Source organism: Dermatophagoides pteronyssinus, unplaced genomic scaffold (genome assembly GCF_027571235.1).
Source record: "Dermatophagoides pteronyssinus isolate colony J.1.1.1.1 unplaced genomic scaffold, Derpt_VIB-CSIC_2022.12 sq0031, whole genome shotgun sequence".
NCBI lineage: Eukaryota > Metazoa > Arthropoda > Arachnida > Sarcoptiformes > Pyroglyphidae > Dermatophagoides > Dermatophagoides pteronyssinus.
Genome location: NW_027461555.1, coordinates 198,438 through 219,268, shown reverse-complemented (window position 1 = coordinate 219,268; position 20,831 = coordinate 198,438). Strand labels below are relative to the sequence as shown.

At 33.8% G+C, this 20,831-nt stretch overlaps 3 protein-coding genes across 3 annotated transcripts in view; all 3 read right to left on the bottom strand.

The window, feature by feature from the left end:
- Positions 1-10,684, bottom strand: part of LOC142644814 (uncharacterized) — an 11,888-nt gene extending 1,204 nt beyond the window's left edge. The window contains exons 1-3 of the mRNA XM_075823558.1: positions 6,437-10,684; positions 5,107-6,345; positions 4,906-5,048 (exon numbers count right to left, since the gene is read on the bottom strand). Coding sequence (XP_075679673.1) covers positions 4,906-5,048; positions 5,107-6,345; positions 6,437-10,421 — 5,367 coding nt within the window. The 5' untranslated portion in view covers positions 10,422-10,684. The remainder of the gene's footprint in view (positions 1-4,905; positions 5,049-5,106; positions 6,346-6,436) is intronic.
- On the bottom strand, positions 226-3,846 carry LOC142645953 (uncharacterized). Its single transcript, XM_075823583.1, is given in 4 exon segments — positions 226-1,637; positions 1,734-2,002; positions 2,206-2,297; positions 2,338-3,846. Coding segments are annotated over 4 exon segments (3,162 nt in total). The 5' UTR covers positions 3,727-3,846.
- LOC113788761 (uncharacterized) lies at positions 10,681-20,654 on the bottom strand. Its single transcript, XM_075823559.1, is given in 9 exon segments — positions 10,681-11,590; positions 11,665-12,189; positions 12,367-12,645; positions 13,239-15,293; positions 15,296-15,950; positions 15,953-16,138; positions 16,141-16,551; positions 16,553-20,091; positions 20,094-20,654. Coding segments are annotated over 9 exon segments (8,820 nt in total). The 5' UTR covers positions 20,560-20,654; the 3' UTR covers positions 10,681-10,886.
- Between the last annotated feature and the right edge of the window lie 177 nt (positions 20,655-20,831).

The following is a 20,831-nucleotide window of genomic DNA, read 5'->3' as shown; positions in this document are numbered from 1 at the left end:
AGTGATTTTTATTGATGAAAAATAAATTTTGGGGGATGTAACAATGATTGGTTAATGAAATGTATGTATGGGTGTTTGATGATGATGATGATGAAAAGGTCAACTAATAGTGGATTAGTCCTATAGTAAAACAATGATACACACAATGGGCATGGACATGATTGGGTTATTTTTTTAAATTTTTTTGATTTATGATGCGTATGGGTGTGCGTAAGGGTTAACTATCTATGATGATAATGATAATGATGATGATGATGATTTACACACATATATTTTACCTTGTAATGGTTGTTGTTGATTGTCATCATTATTATTTTCATCTGGTTTTTGAGAAATCTGTTCAGGTTTTTCTTGTTGTTGTTTTTTCTTTTTAGATTTTTTGTCTTCTGGCTTATCAATTGGTTTTTTCGATTCTTTCAAATCTTTTTCGGCAGTTTTATCAGCCAGTTTTGTTGTTTGTGTTTTTTCTGATTCTTTTGACTTTTTATCGTCAGATTTATCTGATGGTTGTAATGGCTGTGTTTTTTCCGGTTTTTTTGATTCTTTATCTTTAGTTTTATCAATTGGTTTTGCCAATTCCTTTGTGTCTTTGTCTTGGAGTTTATCCTTTTGTTTTGTAGGTTGAGTTTTTTGTGATTCTTTAGTCTTTTTGTCTTCAGGTTCTTTATCACTTGGCTTTGATGGCTCTTTCAATTTTTTATCCTCGATTTTATCCGTTGGCTTTGATGGTTGAGTCTTTTCTGGTTCTTTTAACTTTTTATCCTCAAGTTTATCCATTGGTTTTTCTGGTTCTTTCGATACTTTGACATCGGATTTATCCATTGGTTTTTCTGGTTCTTTCAATTTTTTATCCTCGATTTTATCAATCGGTTTTTCTGGTTCATTCGATACTTTGACATCGGATTTATCCATTGGTTTTTCTGGTTCTTTCAATTCTTTATCCTCAAGTTTATCCATTGGTTTTTCTGGTTCTTTCGATTCTTTGACATCGGATTTATCAATTGGTTTTGTTGATTGCGTCTTTTCAGATTCCTTTGGCTTTTTATCATCCGATTTATCCATTGGTTTTTCTGGTTGCTTCTTTTCTTGTTCTTTCAATTTTTCAACTTCGGATTTATCCATTGGCTTTTCTGGTTCTTTCAATTTTTTGTCTTCTTGTTTGTCCATTGGCTTTTCTTGTTCTTTCAATTTTTTATCTTCGGATTTATCCATTGGCTTTTCTGGTTCTTTCAATTTTTTGTCTTCTTGTTTGTCCATTGGTTTTGATGGTTGTGGTTTTTCTGGTTCTTTCAATTTTTTATCATCCGATTTATCCATTGGCTTTTCTGATTCTTTCAACTCTTTTTTCTCTAGTTTATCTACCGGTTTAGATGTTTGTGTTTTTTCTGTATCGGATGTTGTGCTAATCGGTTGTTTGGTAACATCATCTGGTTTGATTTGATCATCCAGTTTCTTCGTTGATTCATCTTTAGGTTTAGCCACTTTGTCTTTTGATTCCACTTTTTCTTCTTGTTTATCAATTGGTTTTTCTTGTTCTTTTGATTCTTTATCCTTCGTTTTATCAATCGGTTTTGATGGCTCTTTTTCCTCTGGTTTATCAGTTGGTTGCGGTTTTTCTGGTTCTTTTAACTTTTTAGCTTCAAGTTTTTCAATCGGTTTCGGTGATTTTTCACCCATTGATTCAATTTTTGACTTTTCAATTTCTTCAGGTTTTTTAATTTCTTCAACATTACCTGATGCAATAAGTTGTTGTTGTTCGATTTGTTTTCGATCTAAATCACAATCTTTAAATGTTGGTTGAATTTTTTCTTCAACAACTTCTTTCTGTGGCTTTCCGAAAACTTTTCCCAAAAAATTACTTGCTTCATCTTTAATCATCGAACCAATCTTATCAATTGATTGATCAATTACATTGTATAATGGATCTTTTGATTGATCGATGATTGATGATTTTTTCTCCTCAACAATTGCTGTTTTGCATTCAACATTATCCTTAGTCGGGCTAAGAATTTGATTCAAAACATTTGTTTCTTGTTCACAAACAATATCTTTTTGTTGAGATTCTTTATCTTTTGGTTCACTCTTTTCTTTTTCTTCTTTGGGTTTATCCTTATCCGATTTTTCCGGTTTATCTTTAAGCTTATCTTTTGATTCAGTCGTATCAATAGATTTTATTTGATCAACCGGTTTCTTTGTTTCCGAAACTTTGGATTCTGATGGTTGTGTTGTTTTTGGTTCTTTCAACTTTTTGTCTTCTTGTTTATCCTTTGGTTTTTCTGGTTCTTTCGACTTTTTATCTTCGGATTTATCCATTGGCTTTTCTGGTTCCTTTAATGCTTTACCTTCGGATTTATCAATCGATTTTCCTGATTCCATTGGCTTTTTATCATCCGATTTATCCATTGGTTTTTCTGGTTCTTTCACTTTTTTATCCTCAAGTTTATTCATAGGTTTTTCTGGTTCTTTCAATTTTTCAACTTCGGATTTATCAATCGGTTTTTCTTTTTCTTTTAACTTTTTATCATCCGATTTATCCGTTGGTTTTTCTGGTTCTTTCAACTTTTTATCCTCGATTTTATCAATTGGCTTTTCTGGTTGCGTCTTTTCTGATTCTTTTGACTTTTTATCTTGGGATTTATCCATTGGTTTTTCTGGTTCTTTCAACTTTTTATCATCGGATTTATCAATCGGTTTTTCTGGTTCTTTTGATTTTTTGTCATCTGGTTTATCCATTGGTTTTTCTGGTTCTTTCAATTTTTTGACTTCCGATTTATCCATTACTTTTGATGGTTCTTTATCCTTCGTTTTATCAATTTGTTTTGATGGCTCTTTTTCATCGGATTTATCGGATGGTTTTGTTGGCTGCATTCTTTCTGATTCTTTCGATTTTTTATCATCGATTTTATCAGTTTGTTCGGATACTTGGTCAACAGGTTTTTTGGTAACATCATCTGATTTGATTTGATCATCCAATTTTTTCACTTCATCTTTTGGCTTATCTTGTGAATCAGTCTTTTCCATAGATTTGATTTGATCATCCGGCTTCTTTGATTCATCTTTTGGTTTAACTTTTTCTTCAGTTTTATCAGTTAGCTTTTGTGGTTGCACTTTTTCTAATTCCTTTGACTTTTTATCTTCGGATTTATCCGTTGGCTTTGATGGTTCTTTCACATCTTTTTCCACAATTTTATCAGTCGGTTTCGATGACATTGTTAACTCTTTATCTTCGAGTTTATCAATTGGCTTTGATGGTTCCGTTTTTTCTAGTTCCTTTGGTTTTTTATCATCTGATTTATCCGTTAGTTTTTCTGGTTGCATTTTTTCTGATTCTTTTGGCTTTTTATCATCCAATTTATCCGTTGGTTTTTCTGGTTCTTTCAACTTTTTGTCATCTGATTTATCCGTTAGTTTTGATGGTTGTTGTTTTTCCGGGTCTTTCAGCTTTTTATCATCTGATTTATCCGTTGGTTTTTCTGGTTCTTTCAACTTTTTATCCTCGATTTTATCCATTGGTTTTGTTGATGCAATTTTTTCTGGTTCCTTTAATGCTTTATCTTCGGATTTATCAATTGGTTTTTCTGGTTTCATCTTTTCTTGTTCTTTTAACTTTTTATCATCCAATTTCTCAGTTGGCATTTTCATTTCAATAGTATCAATTGTTGATTGTATGACATCTATTGGTTTATCTTTTGACTTTTTGTCATCATCATCATCCACTACTTTCATTGATTTGTCATCGATTGATTTGTCACCACCTTTATCATCAATTATAGTCTTTTCCTTCTCGGTCAATATAGGTTTTTCATCACTTGTTTCATCATCATAGATAACTCCCAGCTACAAATTTTTTCTTTCTTTAACCGGAATATCTTTCGGTTGAACCGATTCTTCTTTTTCTTTCTGATTCTGATCATCAGTAATTAATTTTTCTTCAGTTGGTTCTTCCATCCATGGTTCTTCAACAATTGGATTTAATTGTTCATCATCATCAACAAATTTCGGTACAAAACGTTTTGGCCGTATGATTTCTTCACAAACTTCATCAATATGACCATCCGGAGATTTTGGATCATCAATCGTTTCTTCAACCAATTTTGTACCATCCGATTCTTCACGTATAACCCTAGTTATAATATTACCACGTGGATCTTTTAAACGTTTTGTTGTGGTTTTTGGTAATTTCCTAAGAATTTCATCGAAGTTTTTCTCATCTAAATTTTTCAGCTGATCTAAATCGGTTTCAAATTCTTCAATACAATGATCAGTTGATTTTTGTCTACAAAGTCTTGCTACGATTTTTGTTCTAGCTGATTCAGGTTTGTCTTCCGTGGTAACTTTTGGCAATAATTTTTGCAAAATTTTCTTAATTTCAACATTTGGATCAAGTTTTTGATTTGAATCATCAATTTCTACTGTTTCTTCCATTGTTTCTTGACCATCAGGTTTCATCAATGCAACCTTTATCGATCGCTTTTCAATCGGTTCAGGTTTCATGGATGTTGTTTGTGGTGGCGCCACTTTTTTATCAATTTGATCATCAAGGACAATTTCTGATTGTAATGATTTTAACCAATCATCATCCAGATCATCGGTGGTTATCGTTGACTGTCGTGGTAATTCTTTCGAAACTTCACTGCGTTTTTTTTGTATTTCAATTTTTTCATCAATCGGCTGCTGCTGTGGCTGCGGTGAATCTTTCTTCTCATCATCAACAACATGTTTTTGTTCTGTTTTTTAAAAAAAGATTTTTTGAATTTTGATTTTTGCTTTTTTGAATTTCTAATTGCTAATTTTTCTGATTGTGTTTTTTTTTTGCATTAGTGAAAAATTCAAAAGAAGGAAAATATTTCCAGAAGCTTTTTTTTCAAGAAAATTTCTCAAAATCTAGAAAAAAAATAACCTACCTTTAGTATAGATGTCTGTTGGTGATTTTGGTAATGATTCTTTCGGTGATTTGGGACGATCATCAGTGGCTTTTGTTGCTGTTGATCCAAATAATGGTTGCGGCTGCAGTTGCGGTTTCTCCATGGTTGGTGATGGTTTTTTACCTTTGAAAAATATTCAGGTTAAAAAGGTTGATTTTTTTGTTTCAAAATTCAAACTCACCTTCACTTATATCATCTAATGGTTTTTGTTTCGTTAATACATTTTCCAATGTTTTAATAGTCGGTTTTGATTGCGGATCAGAAAATTGACCTAAAACATTGTCAACAGTATCTTTTGGTGAAGGCAAAGAATCTTTCGGGCGTTTTTCGGTTGTTGTTGTTAATGTTGGTTTATCATCATGTTTCTTTTCAGGTTCTTCAATCAATTCTTGAACGGATTGACTACCATCAGGCATTTTGCGAACGATTCTGATGATTGTCTTGCCGGTTGGATCGGTTATTGTAGTCATCGATTCACTAACGGGCTTAGGTTGATCATCATCGCCAATATCTTTACCGGTTTGTTTTGGATCTTCAACGAATTCCCGTAAAATTTCTTCTTTGCCATCAGGTTTGCGTCGGAAAATTTTCGTTATAATTTTGCCCAAAGAATCTTTTTTCTTTGATGTCTTTGTTCGTGGTGCCTTTTTCACTGCATCATCAAGATTTTTTCTAGCTGTTTCGGGATCCATTTCAAATTCTTCAGTAGTTTCTTCTTCACCTGGTTTTGAATCAATAACTTTTGAAATGATTTTCGTTTTTGGATCATCAATTTTGGATAATTCTTTCTCAATAGCATCTTTAATCATTTTGTCCAAATCTTTCGGGGTAGTATTTTGATCTACAGATAAATCTTGTATTGATTCATCACCGTTTGGTTTTCGCAGAATGATTCGAATAATTTTTTTCGGTCGTTTTGGTGATTTACCGAAAAATTCTGGGTCAATAGATTTTAATCCTTCAGGTACACGGCCAATATTATCAAAATCACCAATATCTTTACCAGTTTGCTTTGGATCTTCAACAAATTCCTGGACAATTTCTTCTTTGCCATCAGGTTTACGTCGGAAAATTTTTGTTATAATTTTACCAAAAGGATCTTTTTTCTTTGATGTTTTTGTTCGTGGTGTTTGTTTTACTGCATCATCAAGATTTTTTCGAGCCGTTTCGGGATCTGTTTCCATTTCTTCGGTAGTTTCTTCTTCACCTGGTTTGAGATCAATAATTTTTGTTATGATTTTAGCATCATTCGGAATATTGGGAGATTTATCCAATATATTTTGCAATTCTTGTTTAATTGTATCATTAATATCTTCGGGTTTAGTATCCGGATCAATTAATAAATCTTCAACTTGTTCATCGCCGTTCGGTTTTCGTAAAATGATTCGAATAATTTTTTTCGGTCGTTTTTTATCATCATCTTTGCAGGTTTTACACCGGTTTTGTCACTGAATTTTTTATCTTCCTGAACTGGTTTCGATTCTTTTATTTTTGCTCAACATCTTTTTGACTTTCTGGTTTTTGTTTCACAAGCGTTTCAGGTTCTTCAATTATCTCCTGAACTGATTGGCTACCATCAGGCATTTTGCGAACAATTCTTGTGATTGTTTTCCCAGTTGGATCGGTTATTTTGGTCATAGATTCACTTATTGGTTTTGGTTGGTCATCATCGCCAATATCTTTACCGGTTTGTTTTGGATCTTCAACAAATTCCTGTAAAATTTCTTCTTTGCCATCAGGTTTACGTCGGAATATTTTTGTTATAATTTTACCAAAAGGATCTTTTTTCTTTGATGTTTTTGTTCGTGGTGTTTGTTTTACTGCATCATCAAGATTTTTTCGAGCCGTTTCGGGATCTGTTTCCATTTCTTCGGTAGTTTCTTCTTCACCTGGTTTGAGATCAATAATTTTTGTTATGATTTTAGCATCATTCGGAATATTGGGAGATTTATTCAATACATTTTGCAATTCTTGTTTAATTGTATCATTAATATCTTCGGGTTTAGTATCCGGATCAATTAATAAATCTTCAACTTGTTCATCGCCGTTCGGTTTTCGTAAAATGATTCGAATAATTTTTTTCGGTCGTTTTTTATCATCATCTTTTGCAGGTTTTACACCGGTTTTGTCACTGAATTTTTTATCTTCCTGAACTGGTTTCGATTCTTTTATTTTTTGCTCAACATCTTTTTGACTTTCTGGTTTTTGTTTCACAAGCGTTTCAGGTTCTTCAATTATCTCCTGAACTGATTGGCTACCATCAGGCATTTTGCGAACAATTCTTGTGATTGTTTTCCCAGTTGGATCGGTTATTTTGGTCATAGATTCACTTATTGGTTTTGGTTGGTCATCATCGCCAATATCTTTACCGGTTTGTTTTGGATCTTCAACAAATTCCTGTAAAATTTCTTCTTTGCCATCAGGTTTACGTCGGAATATTTTTGTTATAATTTTACCAAAAGGATCTTTTTTCTTTGATGTTTTTGTTCGTGGTGCCTTTTTCACTACGTCATCAAGATTTTTTCGGGCTATTTCGGGATCTATTTCCATTTCTTCAGTAGTTTCTTCTTCACCCGGTTTTGAATCAATAACTTTTGAAATGATTTTCGTTTTCGGATTATCGACTTTTGATAATTCCTTCTCGATAGCATCTTTGATTGCTTTATCCAAATCTTTTGGACTAGTATTTGGATCAACGGATAGATCTTGAATTGATTCATCACCATTCGGTTTTCGTAGAATGATTCGTATAATTTTTTTCGGTTTTTTCGCCACATCTTTTGGTGATTTACGGAAAAATTCTGGGTCAATAGATTTTAATCCTTCAGGTACACGACCAATATTATCAAAATCACCAATATCTTTACCAGTTTGCTTTGGATCTTCAACAAATTCCTGGACAATTTCTTCTTTGCCATCAGGTTTACGTCGGAAAATTTTTGTTATGATTTTACCAAAAGGATCTTTTTTCTTTGATGTTTTTGTTCGCGGTGTTTGTTTTACTGCATCATCAAGATTTTTTCGAGCCGTTTCGGGATCTGTTTCCATTTCTTCGGTAGTTTCTTCTTCACCTGGTTTGAGATCAATAATTTTCGTTATGATTTTAGCATCATTCGAAATATTGGGAGATTTATCCAATACATTTTGCAATTCTTGTTTGATTGTATCATTAATATCTTCGGGTTTAGTATCCGGATCAATCAATAAGTCTTCAATTTGTTCATCGCCATTTGGTTTTCGAAGAATGATTCGAATTATTTTTTTAGGTCGTTTTTTATCATCATCTTTTGGTTTGTCACTGATTTTTCTTTCTTCCAAGACAGGTTTTGATTCTTTCTTATGTTGTTCATCATCAGAAGGTTTTGGTTTTACAGTTTCATCTCTTTTTTGACTTTCTGGTTTCTGTTTAGCAAGCGTTTCAGGTTGACCATGCTCGATTGGTTGATCTTTTTTCTTTTCAGGTTCTTCAATCAATTCTTGAACAGATTGACTACCATCAGGCATTTTGCGAACGATTCTGATGATTGTCTTGCCGGTTGGATCGGTTATTGTAGTCATCGATTCACTAACGGGCTTAGGTTGATCATCATCGCCAATATCTTTACCGGTTTGTTTTGGATCTTCAACGAATTCCCGTAAAATTTCTTCTTTGCCATCAGGTTTGCGTCGGAAAATTTTCGTTATAATTTTGCCCAAAGAATCTTTTTTCTTTGATGTTTTAGTTCGTGGTGTTTGCTTCACAGCATCATCCAAATTTTTTCTTGCTGTTTCGGGATCCATTTCAAATTCTTCAATCGATTCTGATTCTTCTGGTTTGAGATCAATAATTTTGGTGATAATTTTTGCATCATTCGGAATATTGGGAGATTTATTCAACACATTTTGCAATTCTTGTTTGATTGTATCATTAATATCTTCGGGTTTAGTATCCGGATCAATCAATAAGTCTTCAATTTGTTCATCGCCATTTGGTTTTCGAAGAATGATTCGAATTATTTTTTTAGGTCGTTTTTTATCATCATCTTTTGGTTTGTCACTGATTTTTCTTTCTTCCAAGACAGGTTTTGATTCTTTCTTATGTTGTTCATCATCAGAAGTTTTTGGTTTTACAGTTTCATCTCTTTTTTGACTTTCTGGTTTCTGTTTAGCAAGCGTTTCAGGTTGACCATGCTCGATTGGTTGATCTTTTTTCTTTTCAGGTTCTTCAATCAATTCTTGAACAGATTGACTACCATCAGGCATTTTGCGAACAATTCTGATGATTGTCTTGCCGGTTGGATCGGTTATTTTGGTCATAGATTCACTTATTGGTTTTGGTTGGTCATCATCGCCAATATCTTTACCGGTTTGTTTTGGATCTTCAACGAATTCCCGTAAAATTTCTTCTTTGCCATCAGGTTTACGTCGGAATATTTTTGTTATAATTTTACCGAAAGGATCTTTTTTCTTTGATGTTTTTGTTCGTGGCGCCTTTTTCACTGCATCATCGAGATTTTTTCGGGCCATTTCGGGATCTATTTCCATTTCTTCGGTAGTTTCTTCTTCACCCGGTTTTGAATCGATAACTTTTGAAATAATTTTCGTTTTCGGATCATCAATTTTGGATAATTCTTTCTCGATAGCATCTTTGACTGCTTTATCCAATTCTTTTGGACTAGTGCTTGGATCTACAGATAAATCTTGTATTGATTCATCACCGTTTGGTTTTCGCAGAATGATTCGTATGATTTTTTTCGGTTTTTTCTTTATGACATCTTTTGCTGATTTAGGGAGAAATTCTTCAGGCACCCGACCAACAGTATCTAAATCACCAATATCTTTACCGGTTTGTTTTGGATCTTCAATAAATTCCTGAACAATTTCTTCTTTGCCATCAGGTTTACGTCGGAAAATTTTTGTTATAATTTTACCAAAAGGATCTTTTTTCTTTGATGTTTTAGTTCGTGGTGTTTGCTTAACAGCATCATCCAAATTTTTTCTTGCTGTTTCGGGATCCATTTCAAATTCTTCAATCGATTCTGACTCTTCTGGTTTGAGATCAATAATTTTGGTGATAATTTTAGCATCATTCGGAATATTTGGAGATTTATTCAACACATTTTGCAATTCTTGTTTGATTGTATCATTAATATCTTCGGGTTTAGTATCCGGATCAATCAATAAATCTTCAATTTGTTCATCACCATTCGGTTTTCGAAGAATGATTCGAATCAATTTTTTCGGTCGTTTTTTATCATCATCATCTTTTTGACTTTCTGATTTCTCAACAGGTTTTGATTCTTTCTTTTGTTGTTTATCATCCGATGGTTTTGGCATAACCGTTTTACGATCATCATCAATAGTAGGCTTTTTCGTTGAAATATCTTTTGGTTTTTCCATTTCTTTCGGTGATTTCGACAATATTTTCGATACTTTTTCCTGTAATTCTTTAGGTAATCGTCCAATAGTATCCGAATCACCAATATCTTTACCAGTTTTTTGTGGATCTTCAACCATTTCTTCAACAATTTCTTCACCATTAGGTTTTCGTTTATAAAAACCAACAATAATTTTACCCGATAATGGATCTTTTTTCTTTGTAATTTTTGTTAAAATAGTTTTTTTCAAAACATCATCTTGATTAAGATTTTTTCTTGCTGTTTCAGGATCAGTTTCAAATTCTTCAATCGTTTCTTCCGAACCGGGTTTCAAATCAATAATCTGTGTTATTACTTTTGGTTTTTGGATCTTTGACTTGCGGCAATTTTTTTCCGCAGTAACAATGTTTTTGTCGTTTTATCAACATCTTTCCCGGTTGCATTTAATATCCAATGTTGAATCTTCCACTGATTCTTCACCATTTGGTAGTCGTAATATAATTCGTATCAGTTTTTTAGGTTTTGTTTCGTTGAATCAACAGGTTCGGGTGATTTTCTTGAAATTGAACGTTTTTGTTGTTGCTGTTGTTTGTCATCTTTTGGACTAATTGGACTTTTTTGGTCGTTGTTGTTCAGTCGAAATAGTGGATTTTTTCTGTTGTTCGACAGGTGGATGTATTGTAATTGGTGGTTTATCTTTCTTTTCTGATGGTTTTTCCGATTGTTTAATAGGTTTTGCTTCAATTTTCTTAGCTTCGGTTGCCGGGTGAGGTTCAACAGTTTTCATTGGTTTTTCCGTAGCCATTTTTGCAGGATCTTCATCACCAACAAATTCCCGTAAAATTTCTTCTTTACCATCAGATTTTCGACGGGAAATTTTCGTTATGATTTTACCAAATGGATCTTTTTTCTTCAAAGTTTTCGTTCGTGGTGCTCGTTTCATTGCATCATCAAGATTTTTTCTAGCCATTTCGGGATTCATTTCAAATTCTTCGGTTGTTTCTTCACCATCTTGTTCACCGGGTTTCGTATCGATTATCTGCGAAATGATTTTGATTTTTGAATCTTTAATTTTCGGTAATTTTTTTCGTAAATTATCTTTGATCAATTTTTCCAAATCTTTTGGGGAAGATTTCTTTGAATCAACAGGAATTTCTTCCATTTCTTCTTGTCCATTTGGTTTACGTAAAATTATTCGAATAATTTTCCTTGGTTTTTTCGTTCCATCATCCACCGGTAATGATTGTTGTTGTTTTGGTCGAATCAATTCGGGTATTTCGGCACGAAATTTATCGTCCGATGGTTGTGCTGTTCAAAAAAAACGAAAAACCAAAAAATGGTTAATTTTTTCACCGAAAAACAATCAAATCAAAATTAATTACCGAAAATATCATCGCCCAAATCTTTGAATTTACCCGTTGTATCATCGTCATCAACAAACTCTTCTACCGTTTCTTTACCATCCGGTTTTCTTCGGAAAATTTTTGTTCGAATTTTACCTGTTGAATCTTTTTGTCGTTTTGTTTTGGTTTTTGGTGCATGTCTAATAGCATCATCTAAATTTTTTCTTGCCGTTTCAAAATCAGTTTCAAATTCTTCGGTAATTTCTTCTTCATCTGGTTTCAGATCAATAACTTTACCTAGAATTTTAGTTTTCGAATCTTTAATTTCAGGAAATTTTAATTGAATTTTTTCCTTTATCATTCGATCAACATCTTTTGGATTTGTTTTTGGATCAACATCAATATCATCGATTATTTCCTGACCATTTGGTTTTTGTAAAACGATTCGAATGATTTTTCGAGGTTTTTTCCGTTTTTGTTCTTCATGACCACCACCACTACCACTACTATCCACACTGGATTGCCAACCAAATTCTGGAATTTTTATCTTAAAACTTGGAAAACCTTTATCGAAGAGAGAGTGAGGAAAAAAATTTGTAATTAAAATCAATAGAGAAAATAAGGGGAAAGCATAATTGAAAAAATAAGGGGAAAAAGCCAAATTGAAAAAATGAGGGGAAAAACTAATTCAAAAAATAAGGGGAAAAAGCCAAATTGAAAACAAAACAAACTTAAACATACCAAGTGTATCATCACCAATATCACGTCCAGTTTCATTTGGATCTTCTGAATGTTCTTCAACAATCTCCTCTTTACCATCAGGTTTACGACGGAAAATTTTCGTTATAATTTTCCCCAATGAATCTTTTTTCTTTGATGTTTTTGTCCGTGGTGTTTTTTCCAAAATATTTTTCAAATCTTTTCCAGCAGCAATAGGATCGGTTTGAAATTCTTCAATAGTTTCTTCTTCACCTGGTTTTAAATCAATAATTTGTGCAATAATTTTTGTATCTTTTGAATCTTGTAAATCCGGCAATTTTCCGGAAATTTTTTCCATTAATAATTTATCAATATCTTTCGGTTCGGTTTTTGTATCTATAAATTGATCATCCATTGTTTCATGTCCATTTGGTTTTTTCAATATTATCCTAATGATTTTTTTCGGTTTTTTCATTTCATCATCATACATTTGATCTCGATTAAACGATTGCCAACCAAATTCGGGTAATTTAAACCTAAAACTTGGGAAACCTGTTGAAAGTTTTTTAATTTTTCAAAATTTATTGGAAAATTTCCCAAATAAAATTAAAAACATACCAAATTTATGATCATCACCAATATCTTTACCAGTTTTCCGGGGATCTTCAACCAATGATTTTTCCATTGTTTCCTTATCATTTGATGATTTACGACGGAAAATTTTCGTTACAATATAACCGGCTGAATCTTTTTTCTTCGATGTTCGTGTACGTGGTGCCATCTTCAAGTGAATTGTCAAGATTTTTTCCTTGCATCGTCTGCTTTGATTTCAAATTCTTCAATTGATTCTTCTTCACCTGGTCGAAGATGAATAATTTTGGTAATGATTTTTGAATCCGGCGGTAATTCTTGACCGGATAATTTCCGTTGAATACTATCTTTAATCAAATCATCAATATCTTTATCCGAGGTTTTTGGTTCAATAATTAAATCATCAACTTGTTCATTACCATTTGGTTTACGTAAAATGATTCGAATAATTTTATTCGGTTTTTTTGTTCGATCATCCGTTGGTGATGCCGTTCGTAAAGGATGTAACAATCCAAGAATTTTCCGGGAAATTTTTTCCAAATTTTCTTTCGTCGTTGATGGTTTTTTCGATTCCAAATGAAATTCATCCAAAATTTTTCCATTATCATCGGTTATTCGTATGATTACCGAATCTGTATCTGGTTCTTTTGATTTTCGTAATGATTTTTCCAATAATTTTTCAATTTGATTTTCAATTTCTTTATCCGTATCTGTTGCGGATAATTTGATTCGATCAACGGGTTCTTCTTTTTTCGATTTTTTCATCAAAACGGATGATGATAATATGATTGTATCGATTGTATCGATATCACGTCCATCACTAGTAGTATCAGGTTTTGATGAAATTAATGCCTGTTGTACATCATCAAAAACTTTTGAATTTTTTGGATCAATTTCATATTCTTTAAGAAATTTTTCACCATCAGGTCGAACACGAATTACTCGGGCAATAATTTTTTCGGATTTTGTTTTCGCTGTTGGTTGTTGAGCTGCCGAACGAATTGCCTGTCGTATTGCATCTTTAATTTGTTTTTCCGAATTTGTTGAATCTAAACGAATTTCTTCCAATGTTTGTTCAATTTTATTGTTATCATCTGGTTTTAACAGAACAAATCGGATGATAATTTTTTCATTATCCACCAATTCGGGTGGATATGATTGAATAAATTCTTGTTTATGTTTATCAGTCGGACCAAAACCAGGCATTGTTATTCCTGAGCTACCTTCAGGAATTTTTTGTTTTCCAGAAAATTTTCCAAATATTGCTGTGGATGAATGTTTACCGGGAACTTTTTCATCATTCGAATCATCCGGTGTTTTGCTCATTTCGGGTGATTTTGATTTTTGTTTACTTTTTTGTTGTGGTGATGATTTACCATCATCTTTATGATCATCGTGTTGATCATCACCAACATCACGTTTATCACGATTACGTTTAAAACTTAATTTTGGAAATTTCAATGAAATCGAACGATCAGTTTTACTACCCGATTCTAATGTTTCAATTGCATCGATAAATGCCTGATCCAAATCTTTTGGTTTTTCCGAATCATCTTGTTTATCATTCGAATCATCATCATGTTTTTTCTTCATCTTATCTTTCGGTTCTTTTTCTTTTGATTTTGATCGTTTATCACGCAAATCAAGATCAATAACATCCATCGATGGTTTATCAATCGTACTTTCAATATTCAATTCAATATTATCCAATTCAGGTGATTTGGATTTAGATTTTCCACGTCTTAATGGACTACGTATACCAAACAAACCATGACCTCTTGATTTATCGCCTTCATCATTATCGATTGATTTTTCTAAATCACCAGCAGGTAATGTTGCTGAACGATCACTTTGTTTTAATTTTTTAATATTCGATCGAACGGTTACAGGTTCGACGTTTGTTCCTAAGATGTCGCCACCAGATTCCATTGACAATGATGGACCGGTTAAAGATTTTTGTTTTTTTGTTGCCGAACTTTTTCGTTTTGGTAAACGAAATCTTGGTAATGTAAAATGAAAACCATTTGATGATGATCCGTCTTTATCATCACTTTTAATTGATGATGTTGTTTCTTTTTCTTCAGATTTTCCACGTTTTAATTTGGATTCATCTTTTTCAATCGATATATCTTCTGGTTGACCACTTTTAAAACCGAATTTTGGCAAATGAAATTCCCAATCTTTACCGGTTTTCGATTTTGGATCTTTTTGTTTTTTATCTGGACTTAATGTAACATCAATGCTAGCATCGCCTTTCATATCTGGACCTTTTACTTTTACATCAGGCATTTCAACATTCAAATCAACATCAGGACCTTTTAAATCAACATCTTTACCCGATATTTTCGGACCTTTGAAACCGAATTTCGGCATTTTGATTCCCAATCTTTTCCTTTTTTACCACCATCAATCGATACATCTAAATCACCTTCAACTTTTGGACCTTTCACTTTCATATCTAGAGATTCAACATTTACATCAATTTCGGGACCAGATATTTTCGGACCTTTCAATTCAACATCAGGACTAGATATCTTTGGACCTTTGAAACCGAATTTTGGCATTTTAAATTCCCAATCTTTTGCTTCGGGTTTTTTACCTTTCATTGAAATATCAACATCGCCTTCAAGTTTTGGTAGTTCAACATTCACATCAACATCAGGCCCTGAGACTTTTGGTGTTTTCACATCAATTTCAGCACTTTTCACATCGATATCTGGAGAATGAATTTTGGGTCCTTTGAATCCAAATTTAGGCATTTTGATCTCCCATCCTTTTCCATCTACTTCTGGTTTTTTGCCATCAATCGATACATCTAAATCCCCTTCAACTTTCGGACCTTTTACTTTTACATCAGGTGTCTCGAGATTCACATCAACTTCAGGTCCTTTCATATCTACATCTTTACCAGATATTTTCGGTCCTTTGAAACCAAATTTAGGCAATTTGAAATCCCAATCTTTTCCTTCTGGTTTTTTGCCATCAATCGATAAATCTAAATCAGCTTCAACTTTCGGACCTTTCACTTTCACATCAGAATTTCGACATTAACATCAACATCTGGACCAGAAATTTTCGGTCCTTTCAAATCCATATCAGGTACAGAGATTTTTGGACCTTTGAAACCGAATTTAGGCATTTTGAAATCCCAATCTTTTCCTTCTGGTTTTTTACCTTTCATCGAAATATCTAAATCACCTTCCAAGTTCTGGTATCTTTCACATCAACCTGTGGTTTTTCAATATTGACATCAACTTCTGGTCCTTTCAAATCGATATCTGGACCATGGATTTTCGGACCTTTGAATCCGAATTTCGGCATTTTAATTTCCCATCCTTTTCCATCTACTTCTGGTTTTTTACCATCAATCGATACATCTAAATCACCTTCAACTTTCGGTCCTTTCACTTTCACATCAGGCATTTCTACATTAACATCGACATCAGGACCAGAGACTTTCGGACCTTTGAATCCGAATTTTGGCATTTTGAATTCCCAATCTTTTCCTTCTGGTTTTTTACCATCAATAGACAAATCAATATCACCTTCAACTTTCGGACCTTTCACTTTCACATTGGGCATTTCTACATTGACATCCACTTCTGGTCCTTTCAAATCAACATCTTTACCGGATATCTTTCGGACCTTTAAAACCGAATTTAGGCATTTTGAAATCCCAATCTTTTCCTTCTGGTTTTTTGCCATCAATCGATACATCTAAATTACCTTCGATATTAGGACTTTTCACTTTCACATCTTCAATTTTCGGTCCTTTTACTTTCACATCGGGCATTTCAACATTGACATCAACATCTGGTCCAGAGATTTTCGGACCTTTGAATCCGAATTTGGGCATTTTAAATTCCCAATCTTTTCCTTTTGGTTTTTCACCATCCAACGACAAATCTAAATCACCTTCAACTTTCGGACCTTTCACTTTCACATCGGGCATTTCAACATTCACATCGACATCGGGACCGGAAACTTTTGGTCCTTTCAAATCAACATCTGGACCATGGATTTTTGGACCTTTAAAACCGAATTTCGGCATTTTAATTTCCCATCCTTTTCCATCTACTTCTGGTTTTTTACCATCAATCGATACATCTAAATCTCCTTCAACTTTCGGTACTTTCACTTTCACATCTGGCATTTCAACATTCAAATCAACATCAGGACCAGAAATTTTCGGTCCTTTCAATTCCATGTCGGGACTAGAAATCTTTGGACCTTTAAAACCGAATTTAGGCATTTTGAAATCCCAATCTTTTCCTTCTGGTTTTTTACCTTTCATCGAAATATCAACATCACCTTCCAATTCTGGTATTTCAACATTCACATCTATCTCAGGCCCTTTTATTTTTGGTGTTTTCAAATCAACTTCAGGTGTTTCAAGATTTACATCAACTTTTGGTCCTTTCAAATCAACATCTGGACCATGGATTTTTGGACCTTTAAAACCAAATTTTGGCATCTTAATTTCCCAATCTTTTCCCTTTTTACCATCAATCGATACATCTAAATCACCTTCAATGTTCGGTCCTTTCACTTTCATATCGGGTGTTTCAAGATTCACCTCAACTTTCGGTCCTTTCACATCAATGTCTGGTGATTCAAGATTGACATCAACATCAGGACCAGATATTTTTGGTCCTTTCAAACCGAATTTTGGCATATGAAATTCCCAACCTTTACCGTCTTTTTCTTTTGATTTTCCTCGTTTCTTTTTCTTCAATGATAAATTAATATCACCTTCAACATCGGGCATCTTAACATCAACCTCAGGTATTTCAACATTCATATCAACATCGGGTCCAGAGATTTTCGGACCTTTTAATTCCCTGTCTGGACTGGAAAACTTTGGACCTTTGAATCCAAATTTAGGCATTTTGATCTCCCATCCTTTTCCATCTACTTCTGGCTTTTTACCATCAATCGATAAATCTAAATCGCCTTCAACTTTCGGACCTTTTACTTTCACATCGGGCATTTCAACATTCACATCCACTTCTGGTCCTTTTAAATCGACATCTTTTCCTGATATTTTTGGACCTTTGAAACCGAATTTAGGCATTTTAAATTCCCAATCTTTTCCTTCTGGTTTTTTGCCATCAATCGATAAATCTAAATCACTTTCAACTTTCGGTCCTTTTACTTTCACATCGGGCATTTCAACATTCACATCAATATCTGGGCTAGAAATTTTCGGGCCTTTCACTTTGATGTCTGGTGATTCAACGTTTAAATCTACATCAGGACCAGATATTTTTGGTCCTTTTAATTCAACATCTGGACTAGAGATCTTTGGTCCTTTGAAACCGAATTTAGGCATCTTAAACTCCCAATCTTTTCCTTCTGGTTTTTTGCCTTTCATTGAAATATCAACATCACCTTCAAGATCAGGTAACTCAACATTCACATCTACATCAGGTCCTGAAACTTTCGGTCCTTTCACTTTAATGTCTGGTGATTCAACGTTGACATCGACATCAGGTCCAGAGATTTTCGGTCCTTTGAATCCAAATTTCGGCATCTTTATTTCCCAATCTTTTCCCTTTTTACCATCAATCGATACATCTAAATCACCTTCAACTTTTGGACTTTTTACTTTCACATCGGGTGTTTCAAGATCAACATCAACTTTCGGTCCTTTGACTTTCACATCAGGCATTTCAACATCAACATCAACATCAGGACCAGATATTTTTGGACCTTTGATTCCGAATTTTGGCATATGAAATTCCCAACCCTTACCGTCTTTTTCTTTTGATTTTCCTCGCTTCTTTTTCTTCAATGATAAATTAATATCACCTTCCATTTTGCCTACATTAACATCACCTTCAAGTTCCGGCATTTTGACGTCAACCTGTGGCTTTTCTACATTCACATCTACATCAGGACCAGAGAATTTTGGACCTTTGAAACCAAATTTCGGCATATGAAATTCCCAACCTTTTCCATCTACTTCTGGTTTTTTACCATCAATCGATAAATCTAAATCTCCTTCAATTTTTGGACCTTTCACTTTCACATCAGGCATTTCAACATTAACGTCAACATCAGGTCCAGAGATTTTAGGACCTTTTAATTCAACATCTGGACTAGAAATCTTTGGACCTTTGAAACCAAATTTCGGCATCTTAAAATCCCAGTCTTTTCCTTCGGGTTTTTTACCATCAATAGACAAATCTAAGTCGCCTTCAATTTTCGGTCCTTTTACTTTTACATCGGGTGTTTCAAGATTCACATCAACTTTCGGTCCTTTCACTTTCACATCAGGCATTTCTGCATTCACATCGACATCTGGACCTGAGATTTTCGGTCCTTTAAATCCGAATTTAGGCATTTTAAATTCCCAGTCTTTTCCTTCAGGTTTCTTACCATCAATAGACAAATCTAAATCACCTTCAATTTTTGGTCCTTTCACTTTCACATCAGGCATTTCAACATTCACATCAACATCAGGACCAGAAATTTTGGGTCCTTTTAATTCCATGTCTGGACTAGAAATCTTTGGTCCTTTGAAACCGAATTTCGGCATTTTGAAATCCCAATCTTTTCCTTCTGGTTTTTTACCTTTCATCGAAATATCAACATCACCTTCCAATTCTGGTATTTCAACATTCACATCAATATCAGGTCCAGAAATTTCGCCACCTTTCAAATCAATATCCGGACCGGATATTTTCGGTCCTTTTAAACCAAATTTTGGCATTTTTAAACTCCAACTTTTGCCATCTTTTTCGGGTGATTTTCCTCGCAACGAATCATTTTCAATATTAACATTCATTTCGGGCATTTCTACCTTAACTTGTGGCATTTCAACATCAACATCAACACCATTTGTTTTTACATCAACATCTGGACCTTGGATTTTTGGTCCTTTCAAACCGAATTTTGGCATATGAAATTCCCAACCTTTACCATCTTTTTCTTTTGATTTTTCTCGTTTCTTTTTCTTCAATGATAAATTTATATCACCTTCAACATCGGGCATCTTGACATCAACCTCAGGCATTTTAACATTCATATCTACGTCAGGTCCAGAAACTTTTGGACCTTTTATCTTAATATCTGGTGATTCAATGTTAGCATCGACATCAGGTCCAGAGATTTTCGGTCCTTTGAATCCAAATTTAGGCATTTTGAATTCCCAATCTTTTCCATCTACATCTGGTTTTTTCCATCAATCGATAAATCTAAATCACCTTCTACCTTTGGACCTTTTACATTAACATCGGGCATTTCAACATTGACATCAACATCAGGACCAGAGACTTTCGGTCCTTTTAAATCAACATCTGGTCCAGAGATTTTCGGACCTTTGAAACCGAATTTGGGCATTTTGAAATCCCAATCTTTTCCTTTTTTACCACCATCAATCGATACATCTAAATCACCTTCAAGTTTGGGTAATTCGACATTTACATCAACATCGGGTCCAGATACTTTTGGTGTTTTCACTTTAACATCGGGCATTTCTACATTCACATCTACATCAGGACCATGGATTTTCGGACCTTTGAAACCGAATTTCGGCATTTTTATCTCCCATCCTTTTCCATCTACATCTGGTTTTTTACCATCAATCGATAAATCGAGATCGCCTTCAACTTTCGGACCTTTCACTTTCACATCTGGCATTTCAACATTCACATCAATATCTGGGCTAGAAATTTTCGGACCTTTCACCTTAATGTCTGGTGATTCAATGTTTACATCTACATCAGGACCATGGATTTTCGGACCTTTGAAACCGAATTTTGGCATTTTGAATTTCCCATCCTTTACCATCTACATCGGGTTTTTTGCCATCAATCGATAAATCTAAATCTCCTTCAACTTTTGGACCTTTCACTTTTACATCGGGCATTTCAACATTCACATCGACATCAGGTCCTTTCAAGTCGACATCT